Here is a 21756-nt window from a genome sequence, read left to right as displayed (position 1 = left end):
TCAGTATTGATTATTATTGACTACACATTCCCATAAACGTTTTAATACACACACACACTGTAGGACCAAATGTTTGTGGACACCTTATTTTATATGTCAGGTAATAATGAAAGTAAGGAGGCCTGGGGTGCAGTCAGCGTTCACATTCCCAGTAGAGTTTATAGCTCTATAGCAGGAGATCTTCCACTCATATCATCATAAAACTGGAGCAGGTCATAGTTCAAGTAAAGGGGAAAATGTCTTCAAGGATGTCCAATACAATTGTGTGCCTCTAACTTAGTATCACAGTTTGAGGAAGATGCACGTGTATCTAGAAAGATCAGGTGTCCCAATTCTTTTGCCCATACAGTGTATTAAGCAGTTTTGAAATCCACCATCAACCTTTAATATTGTTAACTAGCAGGTAATCTAGGAACCATGGTGGTCTGCCTGAACGTCTAATTTTGGAGAATAAGATCTCAGACAGATGTTTCTCAAATGAGATGTTTCAGAATGATTTTATTCTCCACCCCCCACCGCCCCCCAACCCCACCCATGACTCTGGACTGATTTATAATGCACCTTAATTAGAAGTGATGACTTTGTTGCTCCTTCGTTTGCATCTTATGTTTGTGGGTGCACTTGTAGATACTGTAAATGGACCACACACACACACACACACACACACAAGGTCTGAAAGATGATCTGATGATTCTCTAATCCGTGGTGTTTATTAGATTTTTTTACTGAATGAAGACAAGTAAATCTGTAGATTTTTTTTCCCCCGTCTTGAAATATGTACGCTGATTGAACACAGCCTCTTATGATGCATGAGCAGTTTTTAAATTGTCTTCCCATAAAAAAGTTGCATACAGGGAACACAAACGAAACCCAGTCAGTTACATCTACAGCGTTTAAAGCAGGAGTGCCGAACCTGGTCCATGTCACACTGGTCCACAAGACCGAGACCGAGACAGCCTCGAAAATGAAATGACTCAATTTGACCAGGATTGAGTAATGGAGGGAGTCCTGAGTGTTAATTGGCTCCAGTTTCTAAATTCAGCTTTAGGTCAAAATTGCATCGAAATAATTTAGAATTAATAATAATAAAAAAAGGGGGTCGATTATACTCCATAACTCTTCTGCAAAATGTGATAGCAATAAGAATTGTGCCACACCAATCATTATCAGTTATTTGTTTATTGATACCAATAACACAACTTTCCATCAATTTATCGGGGTTTTTTTCATATAAAATTTTCGTGCTTTTTTTATAAAAACAGGACCGAATTGTGGGTGTGTTGGTTAAAAACCTACGAAATATAATCTAAATATCAGATAAATACAGGATACAAGCTCTGATATCAGATTGAACGAAAATGTTTTTCCGTCTTTATTTGGAATCTAAACGTTGTTTTTTTGGCTTTTTACATTTTTTTATGGTACCATTTTTTTTATTGTTCCACCGTATTTTGTCAAGAAGTGACGAGGCCTCATGATCACCAGACACCCTCTCCCTTGATAATTATTAATCTTAATCCAATCAGCACCGTTATCACCTATTTTTTAATGAATCTAAAGAAAATATGTAAGAATTAACTATCGAGATTTGCAGACCAGGTTTTATTTAATCAAGTAAAAAAAATAAATAAATAATAAAAATAGTTAGCAGACCATCTTTCTATATATATATATTTCATTTTCAGTGATCTCTAATGTCTTTGACTGAACATGCATCACTTACAAAATAATTGGTCCAAATGATGCTTTATATAGATACAACACAATGTCAATATTAATATATATATTAATATAGTTTTGATCGGTTTTGCTGCTGTTCCCAGCTGTATTTTTGACACCCCTGATATAAAGACTGCATTCACTCATTCAACAGCTGCCATAAAAATGCATTCACTCATTCAAAAGCTGCCATAAAAGTGCATTTACTCATTCAACAGCTGCCATAAAAATGCATTCACTCATTCAACAGATGCCATAAAAATGCATTCACTCATTCAAAAGCTGCCATAAAAATGCATTTACTCATTCAAAAGCTGCCATAAAAATGCATTCGCTCATTCAACAGATGCCATAAAAATGCATCCACTCATTTTAAAGCTGCCATAAAAATGCATTCTCATTCAACAGCTGCCATAAAAATGCATTTACTCATTCAACAGCTGCCATAAAAATGCATTCACTCATTCAATAGCTGCCATAAAAATGCATTCACTCATTCAACAGCTGCCATAAAGATGCATTCATTTATTCAACAGCTGCCATAAAAATGCATTCACTCATTCAACAGCTGCCATAAAGATGCATTCATTTATTCAACAGCTGCCATAAAAATGCATTCACTCATTCAACAGCTGCCATAGAAATGCATTCACTCATTCAACAGCTGCCATAGAAATGCATTCACTCATTCAACAGCTGCCATAAAAATGCATTCACTCATTCAAAAGCTGCCATAAAAATGCATTCACTCATTCAAAAGCTGCCATAAAAATGCATTCACTCATTCAACAGCTGCCATAAAAATGCATTCACTCATTCAAAAGCTGCCATAAAAATGCATTCACTCATTCAAAAGCTGCCATAAAAATGCATTCACTCATTCAAAAGCTGCCATAAAAACGCATTCACTCATTCAAAAGCTGCCTTTTTTCAACCAACTTCAGGTGCTAAATCTGAGACACCGGTCCCGAGGTGTTTGTCCTCTGTAAGCACTGTAATTTCAGGACCGTCAATCCTGTGCAAAAGGCGGCTCAGGTTCTCTCCATCCGTGTTTGTATTTGTACGTGAAATCCTTCACCATGTAGGTCCAAAAGTATATGGACAGAAAGAGAAAAGATGTAATGTAACCTCTTTAGTGGATTTAGTGATTCGAGTCGAATTCGTTACATAATCGTACGGAATAATGCGTAATGCTTGTGGATGGTTTTTCCCCAGACAACTGATCGATGTTCAGAAGAAGAAAGTCATCACTTCGTTCACCGTGTCCTTCACACACACACACACACACACACACACACACACACACACAACACATCTGATCGTTTGCTCAACATCATGAAGTGTATCAATGCCCTGTAGTACTTTGTTTTTTTTTTTTTTATTTAAATAACCATTTTTCTTTGTTGTACAGTATTTTTATGAGATTTGATATTTACAAGAGGCTGTAAATGTGTAATTTATTGTTGGCTTTATAAATAAATAGATAGAAAAAAAAGACCGAGTGAGATTTCACTTTATATGATGTGTGAATATAATGATGAAACTGCAGACCACAGCATTCTGAAGCAACATCCTGCACTCATGTTACGAGTGAGAGGCTCATAAATAATTCATTTTGCTTCTTGTGTCTAGGAAACATTTTTACAAAATTGAATCTACAGTAAAAACCCCATTGTATATGTACGTTTAGTGTCTTCTATAATACATTTTATTGGTACTTCACTATAATATTCTGTGCTTCTTGAGCATCCCACCGCACATTTCATCTCCATTTCCTCTTACAGTAACCTCCACACTTCTGGGAAGATGTCCACTAGATTTTGGAGTGTGTTAGTACAGATTTGGGATCATTCAGCCAGGCAGGTGAGAAGGTGAGAAGGTGAGGAGGTGAGGAGTCCTGGGGTGCAGTCAGCACTCCAATTTATCCAAATAAGGTTTAAAGCTCTACAGGAGATCTTTCACTCCAACCAATGTAAAGCATATTTTCATGGAGCTGGCTTTGTGCACAAGAGCATTGTCATGCACAGGTTTTGGGTCTCCTAGTTCAAGTGAATGGAGAATTTTGTTCTACCACGCAAAAAGTTGTTCTATACAATTGTGTGTCTGCAAGTGTGTTTACAGTTTGGGGAATAATGACATCTGGGTGGAGAAGTCAGGTGTCCAATTACTTTTGTCGATATATTGTAGTAAAAGGCCTTGTTAACTTGTTCTTGTAACAGAAAAGAGATCAGAAAAAAATTCAGAACTTTACCGAGGATCCTGGAGCTGCAATGCAACAGCGCCACCTACCGGATTTGAATGAATACCAGTCAGGATTGCACAGGATCCGGAGAATATCCTGGAGAATACTGTGGGATGGAACAACCTCATTTACTGAGAAGAACCTTCTCACAGACACCTTTCCCAAGCTCAGAACTGGTCCCAGGATCCAATGCCACTTCGTTTCAGGTCATTGTGTGATTGTGATTGCACTGATTATTACATTTCTCAATTAATACCAATAAAAATGAACGAAAGAAGGTAAGACATTTCTAATAAACCCATTAGATGTTCATACACACACTGTGACCACTAGAGTTTTGGGATACTCATTAGAAGAGAAGAATATCACGTGGAGTCAAATGTGCGAATCGGCTCGCATAAAAGAGTCGGTCAAGGTGAACCGATTCATCACAAAACATTCGACCAGAAACTCTGGTCTGCAGCTTAATACTAAATAATTAATATTTATCTGTGCACTTTTTTTTCACTGAATCTACATCATGGGAAGCCAAGGTCGGTTAGATTCGGTCTGTATTTAAGTATAATATTATTATTAACTTTTACATGTGCTTTAATTCAGTTAGGTGTTTTAATGAGTCCAGGCTGTTTTTGATGAAGGAGTATAAAAACCAAACAAAAAAGCTGCACTTTTATTTTTATTTTATTTAGGCTATGGGTATAGTTCTACTCAAGGTGAATTTTCATCTTTGAAAAATGAAAGAAAACCAAAGGTAGGCAATCAGTCTACTTCTACTATATTGTATATCTAGAGACTACTAGAGATGTAATCAATTAATTAATCAATTAATTAAAAACATGCTTAATTCATTTACAGCAACTCGGTTGAATAAATTTTATTCCAACAGTTCCATGCTGTATCTGAACCCTATCTCATCCACAGGCAGCTGGAATACTGCGTATCATGCCTTGTACCGTGTCCCAGCTCCTGTCAGCCAGAGAACACAGAGACTCCTTCATCCTCCGAGACGTGGAACTCAACCAGGTCAGTGTTTCTATATTATATAATAAAATTGATTTTGGACACCATGCAATAAATTGAAGACACCACTGAAATCGTCGAACTGCTGATTGTGCCTATGAGCAGAAAATATGTATAATATTCTGAAAAAAAAAGATTTCCATACCTTTTTACCATATTATACTCTTCCTGCTTCAATATATGAATCTGTTGATATTAATGTGTTGGGCATGCTCCCAGGTGTCCGTGTTGGGTGTGATCAGAAGGACCAAAATGAATCTGACCCATCGTGTGCACTCTGTGGATGATATGACCGGCCCGCCTCTGGATGTCAAACACTGGATGAATATCCAGGTACAAATCCCACTACAGTGTAAGTTTATCAAGCTGTCGAATGTTTTCTACCTTTTCAGCTTTTCACATGTCGAATGTTCATCACTTTGCTGTTCTTTTATTTCCACCAGGATGTCAATATGAATCATCCGGTTATTCCTATTGGGACGTATGTCAAAGCAGTGGGAACCCTACGCTCCTTTCAGGTTTTTTTTAATTGCTTCACATCATATATAATCAAATATACACTATATAAACAGTCAAGTCAAGTTCTTTCTATAGCGCTTTTCACAACAGACATTGTCTCAAAGCAGCTTTACAGAAATCCACAGTGAAGGTGAATGGTGTGTATTTATCCCTGATGAGCAGCCGTGGTGACTGTGGCAAGGAAAAACTCCCTTAGATGTTATAAGAAAGGAACCTTGAGAGGAACCAGACTCAAAAGGGGAACCCATCCTCATTTGGGTGACATCAAGAGTTTGATCATAAATCTTTCAACAATACAGAACACTGGAGAGTGACAGGTTTCAGGACATCTGACCATAAGTTTTAAACATCCAACAACATTCCACATTTATTCACCATTTGCTCTTATAATTACCATCACTCTTCTGGGAAGATGTTCCATTAGCTTTTTTTGGTGTGAGACTCATTCAGACAGGTATAAGGTCCTGCTCTAGTGTTCACTTTTGGGCTCTATAGCAGGAGATCTTCCATTTCAACCAATGTAAAGGAAATCTTCATGGAGCTGGAACAGGTTTGGGTCTCCAAGTCTAATAGAATTGTGTGCCAGTTTGGAGAAAAACCACAGTGTCCCAATACTTTTGTGTAGAAGATATACAACAGTTACAGTTTGTCCTTTTATATTGCTGTTCTGCACAATTCATTAGTTGTGTCCTTCTTCGTGCATGAGCATTTTGAGTTTTATTTGTATCAGAACCACAGGATTCTGGTAGCCTTCAACGTCCGCCCTCTGCACGACATGAATGAGATCACTTCGCACATGTTGGAGGTGGTTCAGGCCCATATGCAGAGTGACAGCAGCTTATGTAACAGGGTGAGCGTGATGCCATGTTTCCCTTTTGCTTGAAGGCAGTAAAAGTTTTTTTTTTGTGTGTGTGTATTGAAGCGATCAGAAGATCGAATCTCAGCTCCACAAAGCTACCGCTCTTCTCTTGTTCATGCTGCTTGTGGATGTACCATTCCTTATTCCAGGCAATACCCACATCTGCAACTGATCCAGCCACCGCTGGGTTTACAGCCAATCAGAAGCAGGTATGTGAACATTTAATTTCCAGTAGAATTCCACCTTTTCCTACAGACACACACACACACGATCAGGGCGGGACAGTTAAATGAAGTCAATAATACATGATGTTCGTCTGCGATATGACCGATATGAAGTAATGCACATTGTATTTATAAGCACCATATGGCGTCACATCACTGTGATACGTTCTGCAGGCGTTTACTTTGATCAAGAGCTGTCCTTTGGCCGAGGGGATCAGCACAGAGTGCCTGGGGACTGCACTCAAAAATCTCTCTTCTCATGACATCAGGTAGATTATGTCTGATTCCTAAAAAGGTGTTAAAGGAATACTATGATTTGTTTGTGGACACCTGACCGTAAGATTTGTATGTGCTCATCTTTGAACATCCCATTCCACATTCTTTTCTTCTGGGAAGATGTTACACTAGATTTTTGTGTGCTTATTCAGGCACTTAGTAAAGTCAGGTACTGATGTAGGTGAGAAGGTGAGGAGGACTGGGGTGCAGTCAGTGTTCCAAATCAGCCCAAAGGTGTTCAATAGGAATAGCTTATAGCAGGAGATCTTCCAATTCAACCCATCTTTAGAGATAGCTTTGTGCACAGGGGTATTGTCATGCTGGAAATGAAGATAAAATAACATCCAAAGATGTTCTATACAATTCGACTTATTAGAACAGTTTGGGGATGAAACCACATATGGCTGGAAAGTCAGGTGTCCCAATACTTTTGAGTATAGTGTGTGTGTGTGTGTGTGTGTGTGTGTGTGTGTGTGTATATACATTTCAGATTTGACTGAACTTTGTTTGATGTTAAAAATGTGTGTTGTAGGACTTGCCTGCAGTTTCTGATAAACGAAGGGCACATTTTCACTACAATTGATGACGACCATTTCAAGTGCACTAATGCTTAAAGTAAACAAATATAAAAGCATTAACCTTATATTTAATTTGTTGGCAATGTGAGAAGCACTTATGCTTTAAAGGAAAAAAAATAACAACTACTACTCATATTTGAGTTGTTTGCAATGTTAGAAAATAATTTGTGATCTATAATGCATTTGGTTTTGTTGGATTGACTGATGTTCGGGTTTTTTTTTGTGCTTCTTGCGACTTTTTGTTGTTTCAAACTCTCAGTTAGCAGGATAATTGGGGTAATAAAGAGAACGTGCAGTTGTTTTTGCCCTGTTCTGTGTGTGTGTGTGTGTGTGTGTGTGTGTGTGTGTGTGTGTGTGTGTGATTTATAAATTGGGTGCACAAGTCATATGCATAGTTTAAGTAGAAGAATTAGTCACATTGGAAAGTTTAGGTTGGACAAACCAAAATAAGGTTTTCATAGGGTTATTTTTTTTTTTTACTGTAGCCTTTTTTTTTTTTTTTTTTAAGTCGCAGATCTTTTTTGTTTCTCACATAATTCTGTGAAAACTCTAGACCCAGATGCTCATTACAGTTTCAGTAGATTGGCATGTTCTTAAATGCTTAAACCAGTCAATGTGGTACCAGTGTCCCTCAGAGAAGGTACCAGTGTCCCTCAGAGAAGATTTTCCCCTATTTTTATGTTTGATGTTTGATTTGAAGTTGGAAGGTTTTCCACTGCGAACCATTAATTAACCATTAAAACCAAACGAAGAAGAAAAAAACAATCTGCAACTTATTAAAATCTGAAGTTTTAATGATGTCCAATTAATGTCTCGTAGTGTCCAGAATTTGTGCGATTTTCAAGTTGTGGTCTTTCATGGTTTCCACTAGAGGTAATGTGCCACCAAGAGAAGAGAAGACAACAGATGACCAGTAGAGACATTACAAAACAATCCAATTCCAATTATAATCATTAAAAATATTACATACAAATATAATGAGACTTTCTAGTGGTTTTTTTTCAGCAGGGTCAGTGGTGGTTCATAGAGGCGCAGGTGTGAAGGTGTTCCTATTAAAGTGGCCTTAGAAAAGAATGTTTGAAGATGAGACATTTGAAGGTGAAACCTAGAAACGTGGTTTCTAGACATTTCTTCGAATTTCTGGATGCAAAAAAAAAAAAAAACCCAGATTCGGTTCAAACCCGAACCAGGTCCAAACTACGTCTCCCATCAGCACACTGTTACCCAGAGCTCCTGCGCACAGGGTCGGCAAGATGGCGGCGACTCCGAGCGCAAACGGGCCCCGGTTTGAGTGTCCGTCATGGTAAGACTGGTTCTTCCCGCAAAAAGGAAAAAACGCAGACGCCGCGATTAGGCGTGTTTAATGGGGTGCACGCGCACGGCGCACGGGAGCAGCGTCTTTAGTCCGGTTCTGAATGTAGCGCGCGTGCGACCTGCGGTAACTTTGTACACAACCTGCACCGCTGTGTACCATATACACACACACACACACACACACACACACACTGTTTATGTGCTGCATCATTCCAATCATGCATTCATCAAATATTCCCTTAATGCAAACATAATATAATAAACAATATAAATTATATAATATTTATTACTATAATTATATACAATCTGTATGTATGGTTTTGTATTTATTTTTAGACCCATGCATATACATTTTGCTTCTATGCACCTCTGTAATGTATCAGTATGAAGATTATGACCAGCGAAAAAATTAAAATACACCCACTTTATTTTCAATGAAAAATCCCCCCCTGAGCATGCTGAAGCTGTTCTTCAACAGTTTTAGGACTTTTATGGAATCCAGTTCACCCCATAGCTGTTCAGTAGGATTTAGGTGCGGTGACTGGGCAGGTCATTCCATTCCAAGTCCCTGCTTCAAAACAATCCAAACCATTAAGCTTCCAAATTCATGTTTGATTGTGGGGATGAAGCAGTCTGCTAACATCTCTCCATCTTCGAGAAGTTCTTCTGCTAGAGTCAAAAAATGTCAAATCAATCCACAGAACTTTCATCTATTTACTGTCTTCTTGTTTTTGACCTTTACTGAGTTTTCTACATGGACACATAATGAACGTGTGGTTTTAAAAATCATAAAAGACTCCATGCATGAGACGCACTAAAACAAAAAAAAGGCAATAATTATATAAATAACAAAAATGATGGGCGTAATAGTGTTTTCTTACTCCCAAAAGTCCACACAAACATGAAGAATTACTAAAGCAGGAAATGTAGAAATGTGTGTGTGTGCTATTAAATGATTTCCTGTTTGATCTCAGGGCAGGTAAACCACCACCTGGACTCCATTTGGATGTAGTTAAAGGAGACAAGTTGATCGAGGTAAGAGCGTGTTGCCAAAAAACCTGAATTATTCTCAATACACGATGAAGTGCCGCCTTCTTGAGAGTATTGAATCCGACACTGAGCTGTTTCTGTACTGTGTTTTTCCCCCTGACAGTCTGCATGCCAGAGTTTCTGCTGCGGTTCGCAAGAACGTTGTTTGTGTGTGTGTTTTGACGTTTCAAACGAATTTCACACGACAGGTTCGACCGGTGTAGAACCGGAGATTAAGTAACAAACATGACCAGAAGATGGAGCCGGATTTTTCTGGCTGTTATTGTAAATTCATTGTTATTGTATATGGACAAAAGTTTGTGGACACCTGAGCATAAGATGGATATATGCTTCTTTTTAAACATCCACATTTACTCTTCTTTTCCTGTTAAAGTAACCTCCATTCTTCTGGGAAGATGTTCCACTAGATTTTGTGGAGATTCATTTAGCCAGGTAATAAAGTCAGGTACTGATGTAGTTGAGAGGGTGAGAAGGTTCCTGGGGTGCGGTCAGTGTTTACATTCATCCCAAAGGTGTTCCATAGGGTTTAGAGCTCTATAGCAGGAGATCTTCCACTCCAACCCATGGAAAGTAGTAGTAATAGTTTGAATGAAATCTGCTCTGATCATGTGATTTGTATTTTTGGACCGATTTGCTCAAGATCTTGTGAAGCAAACTCCAATAACGTCTTTGATTATAGTAGTTCCAGTGGCTGGTCTGCTTTTTTCATCTCCTAACTAAGACCCAGGTTTCTCTCTGTAGAAACTAATCATTGATGAGAAAAAGTTCTACTTGTTTGGGAGGAACCCAGACCACTGCGACTTCACGATAGACCATCAGTCATGCTCACGTGTGCATGCGGCACTCGTCTATCACCGCCACCTCAAGAGGGTCTTCCTCATCGACCTCAACAGCAGTAAGTCTTCACACTGGCATGGGAATTCAGCAGCAGAAAGAGTCCTCAATGTCTTCACTGGAGGCTAAAATTAGGTTTTGGAAACCCATTTGTTTGCAGTGTAAACCATTTTATCCCTGCTGACAGGCAACATGTAGATTTTTTCACATGGTCTAGGTTTTAGATGTGAAGCATACTGTCTCATTTCTTCTTTGGGAGGTGTAGAATGTTGGAGAATGCAGTTGAAATTGTGTTTTGTGGACATCGGACGGTGTTTTTAATTTTTTTCACATTAAGTCCCCCTGATTCATTCAGCAAGGTTCTAAAGTCAGGTACTGCCGTAAAGGAGAAGGTGAGGAGGTCTGGAGTGCAGCCAGCATTCACATTCATTCCAAAGGTGTCCAGTAGCTCGATAGCGGGAGATCTTCCACATTTTCCAACCCCCAGGGAAAGCATATCTTTGGGTTTGGGTTTCCATTAACCAAATAGAAACTCCTCCAAGCTCAGATTGACTCAAAGTAAAGCATCACACACACGACATGGTAAAAAGGATGGACCACAACAACACCAGAACCTTACACTGGCTTTCCTCAAATGCCTGAATTACTTTGTTCCAATTTCAAATTTATTCAAATGTTATGTTAATAATATTCAAAAATGATAATTATAGTATAGATATTCAAAATATAAGCCTAGTATAAGTACATTGTTTAAGCCTCTGGAGTTGATTTAGTTCAGCGTTGTTGTTAACGTGCCACCAAAATCTAAACCACATTGAGATGTTTCCTGTTCCAGCCCATGGCACCTTCTTGGGCAGAATTCGCCTGGAGCCCCATAAACCCCAGCAGGTGCCCATCGACTCCACTATGTCATTTGGGGCGTCCACACGAGTGTACACGCTGAGAGAGAAGCCGCAGACGCAACCCAGTGCCACAGCAGGCGACGGTGGTGTGGAAGACGAGGAGCTGAAAGGACTGCTCGGTTTACCGGAGGAAGAGACGGAGCTCGATGTAGGTCATCTTTCAGTGTGAGAAAAGAGCGAGTTCTCAGATGAAGATAACTAATGCAAGCGTTTGTTTTATTCATCATAATCTCATGCAGAACCTGACCGAGTTCAACACGGCACACAACAAGCGTATATCTACTCTGACCATCGAGGAGGGCAACCTGGACATCCAGAGACCCAAAAGGAAGAGGAGAAGCTCTCGTGTGTCCTTCAGCGAGGACGAGGAGATCATTAACCCTGGTATGCATTGAGTACACAAACATGATGGTGGCTTTTCTATGGTATTTTAAATTGTTGTCCAACATCCAGAAACAGAAATCTTGAAATATATAAATTTTTATTTAGGTTAATGATTTCTGATAAATATGGGACACTGAAAGTGTGTCATGTCTTTTGTTATTCTACCTTTTTATGTTATTTTCCTTTTTTCTGGCCACGCTGTCAGCTCATAGAACCTTCTGTTAAAAAGCCCTCTGGCACAGTGATTATAAAGGGCCTAAGGAACATTCTGACCAATGCTCTAGCGCCACCATCTGGACAAAATTTGTGCCTGCGTATATTAATTGTCAAACTTTTGAAGCATGTGTTGAAAATAGTTTTTTCGCTTTACATCAATCTCTGCCTACTGCCCATACAAATTATTCTTAATCAACACATTTGGTGTACATCATCATCAGACTAATGTGGATAAATTTGATTTAAAAAAAAAAGTTACTAAAAAGGTTTGTCCGGAAATCACCAATGAATCTGTCAGTGACGCTACTAAACAGGAAAACTCAAAACAAAAATTTGTTATGCATTTTCAGGACTGTGAATCTATTCAACACATTTCTTGCTAGTGCCACCTACTGGATAAAATGTATAGTAACATTAAAAAAAATGCTTCTATCTGCCTACCATTTTTCTCCTCCTCTTTTAAATTTTGCCCAATTCTCACTAGATCTGCATCATATTGACATCCTGCTGCCCAATTATTCATTTAGATCTTTCCCAACACTGTCCCTGATCACCATATACTCAAGACGATGAGCATCTAAACGTGCAGCTCATCAAGTCTGGGTACTTGGCCCTTGAATACTCTGCTCATATCTCTAATTGAATCTGATATTGTTGAATTTGGTTACAAATGTGGTGATGATGTTATAGAAAATAATCAACATAGTCAATTAATACTTTTAATTAACGCTGCATTCTTAATTTTCTGGACTAGACGTTCCCTGGTTTCCTGCAGATCACATGTAGTTTGTATACAGTGATGTATATTAGATGGTACAGCAATACACTTTATTGATCCTCTTTCAGTCATTGATGCGAGTAAACACGTCAACATCCTGGCAAACATATTGACATTGTAGTGCTTTATTTAGCTCTGGATATGTCTTAGATATAATACACAATTATACACAATACACAATAACACACACACACCTGAACTTATTTTGTTCATGTTTTTCTAGAGGTCGACCGATTTTACCGATAGCAAGGTTAGATCATACTTGCCGATAAACAATTAATCAACCCATAATTTTTTTAATGGATACTGGATAAAAAAAACAAACAAACAAAACACTCCATGTAAAATAGTACTGAACTTTATTGCAAAAAAACTGTTCGAGAAAATGCTCCATCACGTGTGAAAATAATCTGCATGTAGTGTCAGTGATTCGCCTCTAGAGGCCGCTCTCATAATGACAGCGGACCGGTAGCTGTAAAGCCTATCGATATGGATTTTTGCCGATAGCCGAATCAGTGATTAACTATCAGTGCCGATTAATCAGTCGACCTTAAAATTTTACCCATTTATATCAGATTTTCCTGTTGGTTGACTTCCTTCTCTGTGTTTGTGTGTGTTTCTGTGTTCTCAGAGGATATTGACCCATCTGTTGGCCGTTTCAGAAACATGGTACAGACCGCAGTCGTACCCTTAAAGGTAGATAAAGTTTTTATACACTATACACTGAAACGTGTATTTTCTAGACCAGCGGTATTTTTTAAGAAGGCCATGTATCAGGCCTAGTTGTCTTAGCCAGAAATATTTCAGCACCTGCTGCTGTCCAGGTATTTAGAAGCACTCAGATATTAGAGTTCACACAAGGTGAGACCACACAAACAAACCAAGGAACTGGTTTAAAGACCATGTACAGGAGATTCGCTTGCAGTTTGATGGATCAGGAGCATGTTTGCAAGAAAGAGAACAATAAAATCTCCACATCACAATTATTTCAGAATGCAGGTAGAAATTAGTGTAAACTGTCTGATCAAGCAGGAGAGATCGAGCTACTGTGCGGCATTTATTAAAAAAAAAAAACCTTTACCACATTTATGGTTTTCTACAGAAGAAGAAATCTGAGGGCCACAGCGCTCTGGGTGTGGAGGACAGCGCGGTGCGCCGTTTCCAGAACTTCCCTCTCAGCCCAGGCCTTTATGGAGATCTGCCTCCTGCCAGTCATGAGCAGACGAACAGCCAGGACACCGAGCACCAGGGAGGCTCTGCCATCTCGAGCAGCCTCCCTCTGCCCTTCCCCAACCCGGCTCCAGAAGTGGATATCTTCACCTCGACAGCACAACCGGCAGCCATGTTGAACCCAAGCCCCGCCCCCGGAACGTTCACGGCCGAGTCCGGGAATGAGCCACGCAAGAAAAAGTACGCCAAGGAGGCGTGGCCTGGAAAGAAACCCACTCCGTCGCTACTCATCTGACTTTCATGAACGAACGGTTTGCATCAGAAAGTGAGCGTCATTCAGTATAATTCCCAGCTCATGTTATAGCAGAGGAACCAGAAACTTGCATAAAGATCTTTCATGCTATTGTAGGTTCTCTGTTGAGGTGTTTTCCTGCTTTCATGGACGTATAGCCACATGTTAGTGCAGATAACGGCTCATCATTCGAATAGCAGACAACTAAAATCAGTAGATTAATTCACACACTAATAATTAGATCTAACTCGTCTCCTGAGTCGTAACCTTTCACCTTCATGAGCACCAACGTCCGCACGAGCGACGGGCATCCGAGGGGCTTTGTGTGTTTTTATATTTTTATATCTGTTAGAAAAATAGTTTGTGCAGAGAAAAACGATTGTAGGAATTCCTAACGGTCTTTATTTATCTAATAAACAGGATTCCTTTCTATAAGCACGGATGTGTGGGATGAAAATGGAGACGGTTCCTGGAAGTTGAGCCGGACGCCTATTCCCTCGAGGCACCTCGCTCCTCTAATGGCTTTTCTTTCTGTGCCATTTTGAAAATGGACCAGTTATAATTTATCCTGAGGTAATGAGGCAAATGAAAGCGTCCCAGGCTTTAAGAATTCCCTGTGGACATCATATTGTCAATGAGTAGGAGTTTTTTTTTTCCTTCTAGTTTATAACATCGAAGAGGTTCAAAATACAGTGTTGTGGGCTACTGCTGTGAAACTGTAGTACTGTCAAAGCTGGAGGGAGGGGGGGCTTTAATAATGATCAATCCATCTGTTTTAATGTGAATTACATTTTAAAAGCAGAGGAACAAGGAATTATATGATTGGATGAAGTGGGGAGGTTGGGAGAAGAATATTTTCATGTCTAATTTTTTGTTTATTTTTGTGGAAATGCATCATTCTGTTTAGGGGTGTTGTGAATCTGGAGCCTGTTGCAGGAATAAACCTTGGATATGACTTCAATTACCATATAATTCAAAACTCAAGGTGAATCAGAGACACTGGTCCACCTACTGACACGTTTTTTGCTTTCCAGTAGATGCCTCTACACCATATTCAAATAACAGTTAGAAAATCCACATACTTTCTGTTTGGCATCAGACAGATCCCGCTTGTTAACTGGTAAGAACTATTTACAGTTTATATGCCAAACTGTAATCATTACCTGCTGTTGATTTTTCACGTTTCATGATTTGTGCCTTTTCATTATACATTTTTCTCGTCTATTGTACATTTTCTAGTTGCATTTTCGTATCTGTCCAGCAGGGGTCTCCCATGCACCTTATTCTCCTGTCCTGCTCTCCACCGCAGATAAATGACACCTCATTAATCAAATCTGCATGAATGCGCTCAGGTTGCCATGGCAATAATTATCAGAGCTGCCTAATTAACTTTCTCAATTGCTTAATGATATACGACCCTATGAACTCCCTCATTTCTTCTCTCTCTAATTCGAGCATGCATCTTTTTTTTCCCCCCTCATTCCTTTTCCCTCCCCTCTCTCCGGGTTAACCTATGACCGCTGTTTTATTATACGCAAAGTAAGAACAGATTGTCAGTCACAGGGATGCAAGACGAGATTCATGTCCTGGCTTTTGTTTTTATTTCTTTCTTTTTGACTAATAAAAAGTGGAAAGTTGGACTTCCTCAGCCATCTTCAGGGTTTTATCATGTAAGAGTCCTCAACAAAACTGTGTATCTCTGTCATTTGCGTATATATTTCTAGAGATAATCAAAATTCTCTAGTGAATAGATGCTTACAATAAATACAGTCATTGAACTTTTCAAGATTTTCTAGTTGGCTTTTTTTTTTGCGTTTTTGACATTTTAAGGGTTTTTTTTTGTACAAGAAATTGTACAAAAAGCAGATCTTTATTGCTTGCATAAGTATCCCTCTTGGTCAGTATTTGGTAGAACCATTTTTGGCTGATTATAGCTGCAAGTCTTCTGGAATATGTCTCTGTCAACTTTGCACATCTGGATCCTGATATTTTTCGCCTCTTCATCTTGCCAGAATTGCTTAAGCGCTGTCAGATTGGGCGTTGGTAGGCCTCAGATTTTAAATCTTGCCCCGGATCGGATTGAGGTCTGATCTTTGACTTGACTATTCTAACACATTTGGGTTTTTGATGAGACCACTGTCTGTATGCTTAGGGTCAGCTTTGGAAGGTGAACCTTTGCCCCATTCTCAGAGGTTTTCTTCTACCACTGTACTGCCTTGTATTTAGCTAAATCTGTCTTTCTCTTAATGCTGACATTTTTCCCAGTTCTTGCTGATAAAAATCCTAAACCCTTTTAACACAACACCCTCCTAACTCGAACTCCTAAACCTAAACCCCCCCAACCTAAACACTAAACCCTCCTAACCCTAACTCTAATGCCTAACACTAAATCCTTTAACCTTGAAACTTTTTAACTCCAACTCCTAACCAAATCCCTCGTACCCTCAACCCTAGCACTAAACCTAACCATAAACCCTCAAAAAACCCTAACTTCATCCCCAACCCTGAACCCTCCCAAAACTAACCTCAAATCCTAAACACATAACCCTAACTCTAACCATTAACCAGAATGCCAAGCCTGAAAATGTGGAGAAGCTCATGAAGGGTGAATATACAGTATAAATATTATTTGTAGAGAATGTTATATGGTTGGGAAAAGAATTTAATTTTGAGAAAAGGAAAATAAAACGTGAGCGAAAGTCTCTTATTGTTTAAAGGAAATTAGGTGTTGGTCTGGAGATAGCATGGGGGGCAGTCAGGGAGGAGGGAGAGTAGAGGAGAAGATGATCAGAAGAACCCAGCAGAAAAGATCTTTCTGAATTGGATGAGGAGCAGTGAATATAATATATAACAGAAGTGTTCGGAGTAAGAAGTTGGTGGAGAAACTGATGAAAAGTGTGCTCAGGATGGGAAAGAAGATGCTTGGTGTGTGTGAAGTGACAGGGCTAACGTTAGGTGACCTTGTCTGACAGGCTGAGTGAAGGCACTGTCATCGGCCGTGTTGTGAGCCAGCCAGCCAGGCGGAACTTGCCAGAACACCTGCTGACACTTTGCCTGCCCGGCTGCTTCCACATGACACTCTGTACACTCGTATAACTCACTCCTCACGTACACGCATCACTCCACTCACACACTCCCTACAGATCTGTGTGTGCATGGTACATTTTATTCACTAACACTGTGCTCGCTCCTGAGAGTTGGAAATCTATTAACCCCCTGCTGCCCACACACACACACACACACACACACACACACACACACACACACACACACACACTTTGCAAAAGAGTTATCTCTTCCCTCTCTCGACAGCTTCGGTGCACGTGCGTTCGTTCACACATCATTATCATGAATCCAACACGTTTTACAGTGTCTACCTGTCTCATCTATTGTATCCCTCTTTTCCTTCCTTCCTCTTTATCTTTGTGGCACATCGAATACTGGGTTTTTTAGGAGAACTCCACCTTATTCTAACTACAGACTGAAGAAGTCTTGAAACATCAGTTTGATCAGTTCAGATAAAGATAAAGAGTATACCTGTTGTCCTGATAGATCTGAAAGGTTTACAGTCGTGCACCTGATTTCCGTCCCGATTTGTTTGACTTTCTATTTGGGTTTAGAGGGAGCTCTCCGACGAGATTGAGTGCTGATTTGCGTCGAAGAAACCTTTCCCTGAGAGACGGCGATCCCTCGCAATCTGCTGGAAATATCTGGTGTTACTGTTATGAGATTTCCGAAAAGAAAGGATGTAAGGATGCCCTGCTGAGACCTGGTCAGCATCACTTAACCTCAGAGACGAGGAAAAGGCCAAATGCAACAGAACACAATACACACAGCCAGGCAGGAAGTATTAGTCAGTGTTCTGCACAGTCGGTGTAGAGGGACACAGTCCCAGCACTGTGGCTTTGGCTGGACTGCTTTCCCTACGTGCCAAACATTTCTCTCCGTTTCTCCTTCTCTAACTCTCTTTCTCAGTGACATGGTTGGCAAAAGTCCAGACTTGTGGAGAAGGATCATTCCTAGGTTGGCCAATGGTGCAGAAACACCCAGATTGACTGTTGCAATGCTGTAGAGCATGAAGAAATATAGAGAGCGACAGTAGTGTCTACTCAGTTTTACTCAGAGTTAAGCCAAGATCTGGAAGACCAAGTAAACGCTAGACTTCTTTCCATATGCTGGGCAGGAAAGCAAAGCGAAATCTCTAAATGACAGCAAGGACCTGCAGAAAGGCTTCTCTGGAACAACTGGTGGTCACCGTGCAGCATGACTTACATAAAAAAAACATGATCTGCATGGAAGAGTCATCAGAAAAGAACCTTACCTGTGACCCCATCAAAGAACATTAACGTCTGAAGCATTTTGTTTCGAGCCCTGATCCTGACGGTAAACTGATGTGGTGGAAAAATAAACTTTATTGGCCACAATGTTAGTTCTAGTGGATCAATTATGATACCTTGGGCCAGATGAGAGAATGGATTCCAATATGAATTTCTGAGAAGGTAGTTGGCTTCTCCAACATGAGAATGATCTAAATTATACCCTTAATTCATTATGAACTATTTAAAAAAAATGTTGAACTTTAACCTCTGGAATGGCACTTACAGGTGTGACCTGAACATCAGTTATTACTGATAAATGAATTGGTGAATATGTTGGACTTTTGCTTGTGTTTTTAATCACAACATCACGAAGGAGCTACTTTCGGGCCCTTGAGCAAGGCCCTCAACTGCTCAGTTGTAGAAGTGAGATCATTGTACCTTAATAAGGGTTTCTGCCAAATGCTTTAAAAGTACAAGCAACCAAGATGCCCCCAAACTCAAAACCTTCTGCAAGGAAAACTAGTTGCTAGAGGTTCTGTTTCTTCATTTAACTTCAACTAATTAAAAGATGTCCTGTATCTAGAATTGGCCAAAGTGGTGTACAGTGGTTTACGTCACTTATTTACTCCATAATGAATTTGAAGTCTTAACGTCAATGACAGATTTAGAGGTTTTAAATAAACCTAACAATCCCAATAATCGGCAGCTCCATCCCTTTGAATATCTTCCTACAAACAGAACTCCCAGGTGTAGAATCAAACGTTTATAGTGTTCATTTAGTAAAAAAAACTTGCGTTGTATAAACATGTATATGTGTAAATTAAACACAGCGACCGCTAATTCTACACTTGGGATTTCATTGTGCACAGACGTTCTTCCTCAAGGTACATCGTAGTTTTTTTTGTAGTACAAAAAAGTAAAAGGAAGCCTAATAAGGATTATGCGATTTATGACTTTTCCTGCTTGTTCCTCAGCAAGAATGCATGAAATCTCTGTCCTTATTGAACTCCAGCCCTGGACTGCGTTCGGCACAGCAGGGAACTGGAACGTGCAATTTTTAAGTAATGGTTTTTGCAGATCAACATCCTAGAAGACGACGATAGCCATATGAATTTATTTGTTCATTCATCTTTTGGGGTTATTGAGAATTCAGAGCGTATCAGAGGAACCTCAGCAGCCTGGGCTTAGAGTTGATCCAGGTACCTGGGAGCTGTGATGGTGTGATACTTCTTGCTGTACACATTCTATCCATATTTCTCTATAATGCAATAGTATTAAGCACAAGTTAAAAAATTCCATTTCATTCACATGTAAGTCACACAGAAGGCAAATTATACAAGTTATGCAGTAAGAAAAGGTAAGAGCACGCACTTATATTAAAAGAAAAACCCAGTAATGTGACCTGTTATAAAAATGCGACACCATGTTGGATATTTACTGAATATTTCCCATTTTGCCATTTCTGTGGACGCAGCTAGACATGATTAATGGAGGTAATTACCATAAATGAGGGACTGACGCTTTCTTTAGCGGTGAATGTTCTATGAGATGTAGATGATATCTATAATAGAGAGCATAAGGAAGGCTGACCCGAGAGTACAGAACATTATCAGCAAGTGTTGTAATTAACAAAGAGGTGCAAGGTGCACTGAGACATGGAAGCTCCATTTTCCCTCTTGCCTAGCCAGGTCCACTTCCGAGCAGATTTCCAGAGACTTTGAAGTGCCGTTAAGCAGAGCGTTCTCTTGCCTTTGATTGGAGAACCACTTTCTTCTAGACAATCATCTGCGAATTTGAAAACGACTAATTACTGCTGTGGCTGCTTCAATAAACGATGAAGAAGATATATACGTATATATGTATGCATCATCATCATCATCTTAAACCCACCTCCAATTTTCCTGGTCTTACTCCCTTTCCACTTGGTCTCCTGAACACACAACATTTCTCCTCTCCATCATATCAGCTTCCTCTCTCCCTTTACCAGTCATAGTACCAACATTTAAAGTACCAACCCGAACCTCCACTCTCCTCCTCCTCCTTTCCCTGCCTCCTCCTCTCCTTCTCCTCCTTCAGCCAACAGTAGCCCAATTTTCACCGGTACCCTGTTGGCTAATGATACCTGTGGCGGTCGTTGGTAACCCGGGCCTCGACCGATCCGGTATGAAATTCAGGTTTGAGATCCGCATATTCGATTTGGCACATGTCGCATGTGTACATGCAGCTCAAGCGTGTTCAGGAGATCGTTGCTTCTACATGCCAATGAGCAAATCACCGGGCCAATTTAACTGCTATGCAAATCAATGTATTGCGTCATTTGGTGACTTCTAGAGTGTGCGTTACATACTTTCCCCTTAAAAGAGAAGTCGTGAAGGCTTCTTGTGCCTGCCAGTTACCTTCGCATCGCAGTTTACGCACGTATGACCACTGTCCTCGAAGCTCCATTACAACACTATTCAAAGGCAGTGACACACACACACACACACACACACACACACACACACACACACACACACACACACTCTCTCTCTCTCTCTCTCTGTCCTTCTACAGATTAATAACAGCCGGGGGGGTTGAGGACTGAGGACACAGTTGCCAATGACGACCGACCTGTCAATACCCGCGCATCATGTCACCACATCACACACCAAACTATCTTTTCCACCACAATTAGTGAGCAGACAGAATTCTGGACGACACCCCAGCTGACGTGGCCCCTGGTTGAGATGGATCTCAGAGGGATGTCTCGTCCTGGTCCGGCGGAATTCCCCTCGGCCAAATCTGGCACTTTATCAGCGCTTTACACGCGGCCGGTGCTAATAAATGGCACGTCGCACCGGCCCTGCCCACCCGTGCTCGTGCTCGTGCACGGAACGCAGATCATTTATCTCTCGCCAGAAGCCCTCGCCATCCAAATGTGCCACTTACTGCCTCCCTTTATCCCCTCTGCGGATTTAAACGCGTCTGGCTCTCAGATATGGCGCTGAACGCGTCTCACATGGTTCTGTATCTCTCGCGTTCTTTCTTAGTCTCTACATAGCACCTAATATTTTGTCCAGA

The 21756-nt window shown here is 40.2% G+C and overlaps 1 protein-coding gene across 8 annotated transcripts; it reads left to right on the top strand.

Annotated features, from left to right (window-relative positions):
* Nucleotides 1-4394: 4394 nt before the first annotated feature.
* ppp1r8a (protein phosphatase 1, regulatory subunit 8a) lies at nucleotides 4395-16165 on the top strand. 8 transcript variants are annotated; one of them, XM_046844514.1, is made up of 15 exons: nucleotides 4395-4494; nucleotides 4651-4712; nucleotides 4883-4984; nucleotides 5201-5314; nucleotides 5425-5499; nucleotides 6231-6350; nucleotides 6509-6568; nucleotides 6758-6852; nucleotides 9726-9786; nucleotides 10543-10696; nucleotides 11471-11685; nucleotides 11777-11921; nucleotides 13547-13611; nucleotides 14018-14410; nucleotides 14798-16165. In XM_046844514.1, the coding sequence occupies exons 1-14, from the start codon at nucleotides 4482-4484 to the stop codon at nucleotides 14378-14380; spliced, it is 1644 nt and encodes a 547-aa protein (XP_046700470.1). In that variant the 5' UTR covers nucleotides 4395-4481; the 3' UTR covers nucleotides 14381-14410; nucleotides 14798-16165. The 8 variants fall into 8 exon arrangements, with proteins under 8 accessions (XP_046700470.1, XP_046700469.1, XP_046700471.1 ...); XM_046844513.1 differs by having other exon boundaries at nucleotides 14018-16165; XM_046844515.1 differs by having other exon boundaries at nucleotides 4422-4508; nucleotides 14018-16165.
* Nucleotides 16166-21756: the final 5591 nt, after the last annotated feature.

This window comes from Silurus meridionalis, chromosome 29 (genome assembly GCF_014805685.1).
Source record: "Silurus meridionalis isolate SWU-2019-XX chromosome 29, ASM1480568v1, whole genome shotgun sequence".
NCBI lineage: Eukaryota > Metazoa > Chordata > Actinopteri > Siluriformes > Siluridae > Silurus > Silurus meridionalis.
The sequence above is the reverse complement of the archived record's forward strand: the minus strand, read 5'-3'. Positions and strand labels throughout refer to the sequence as shown.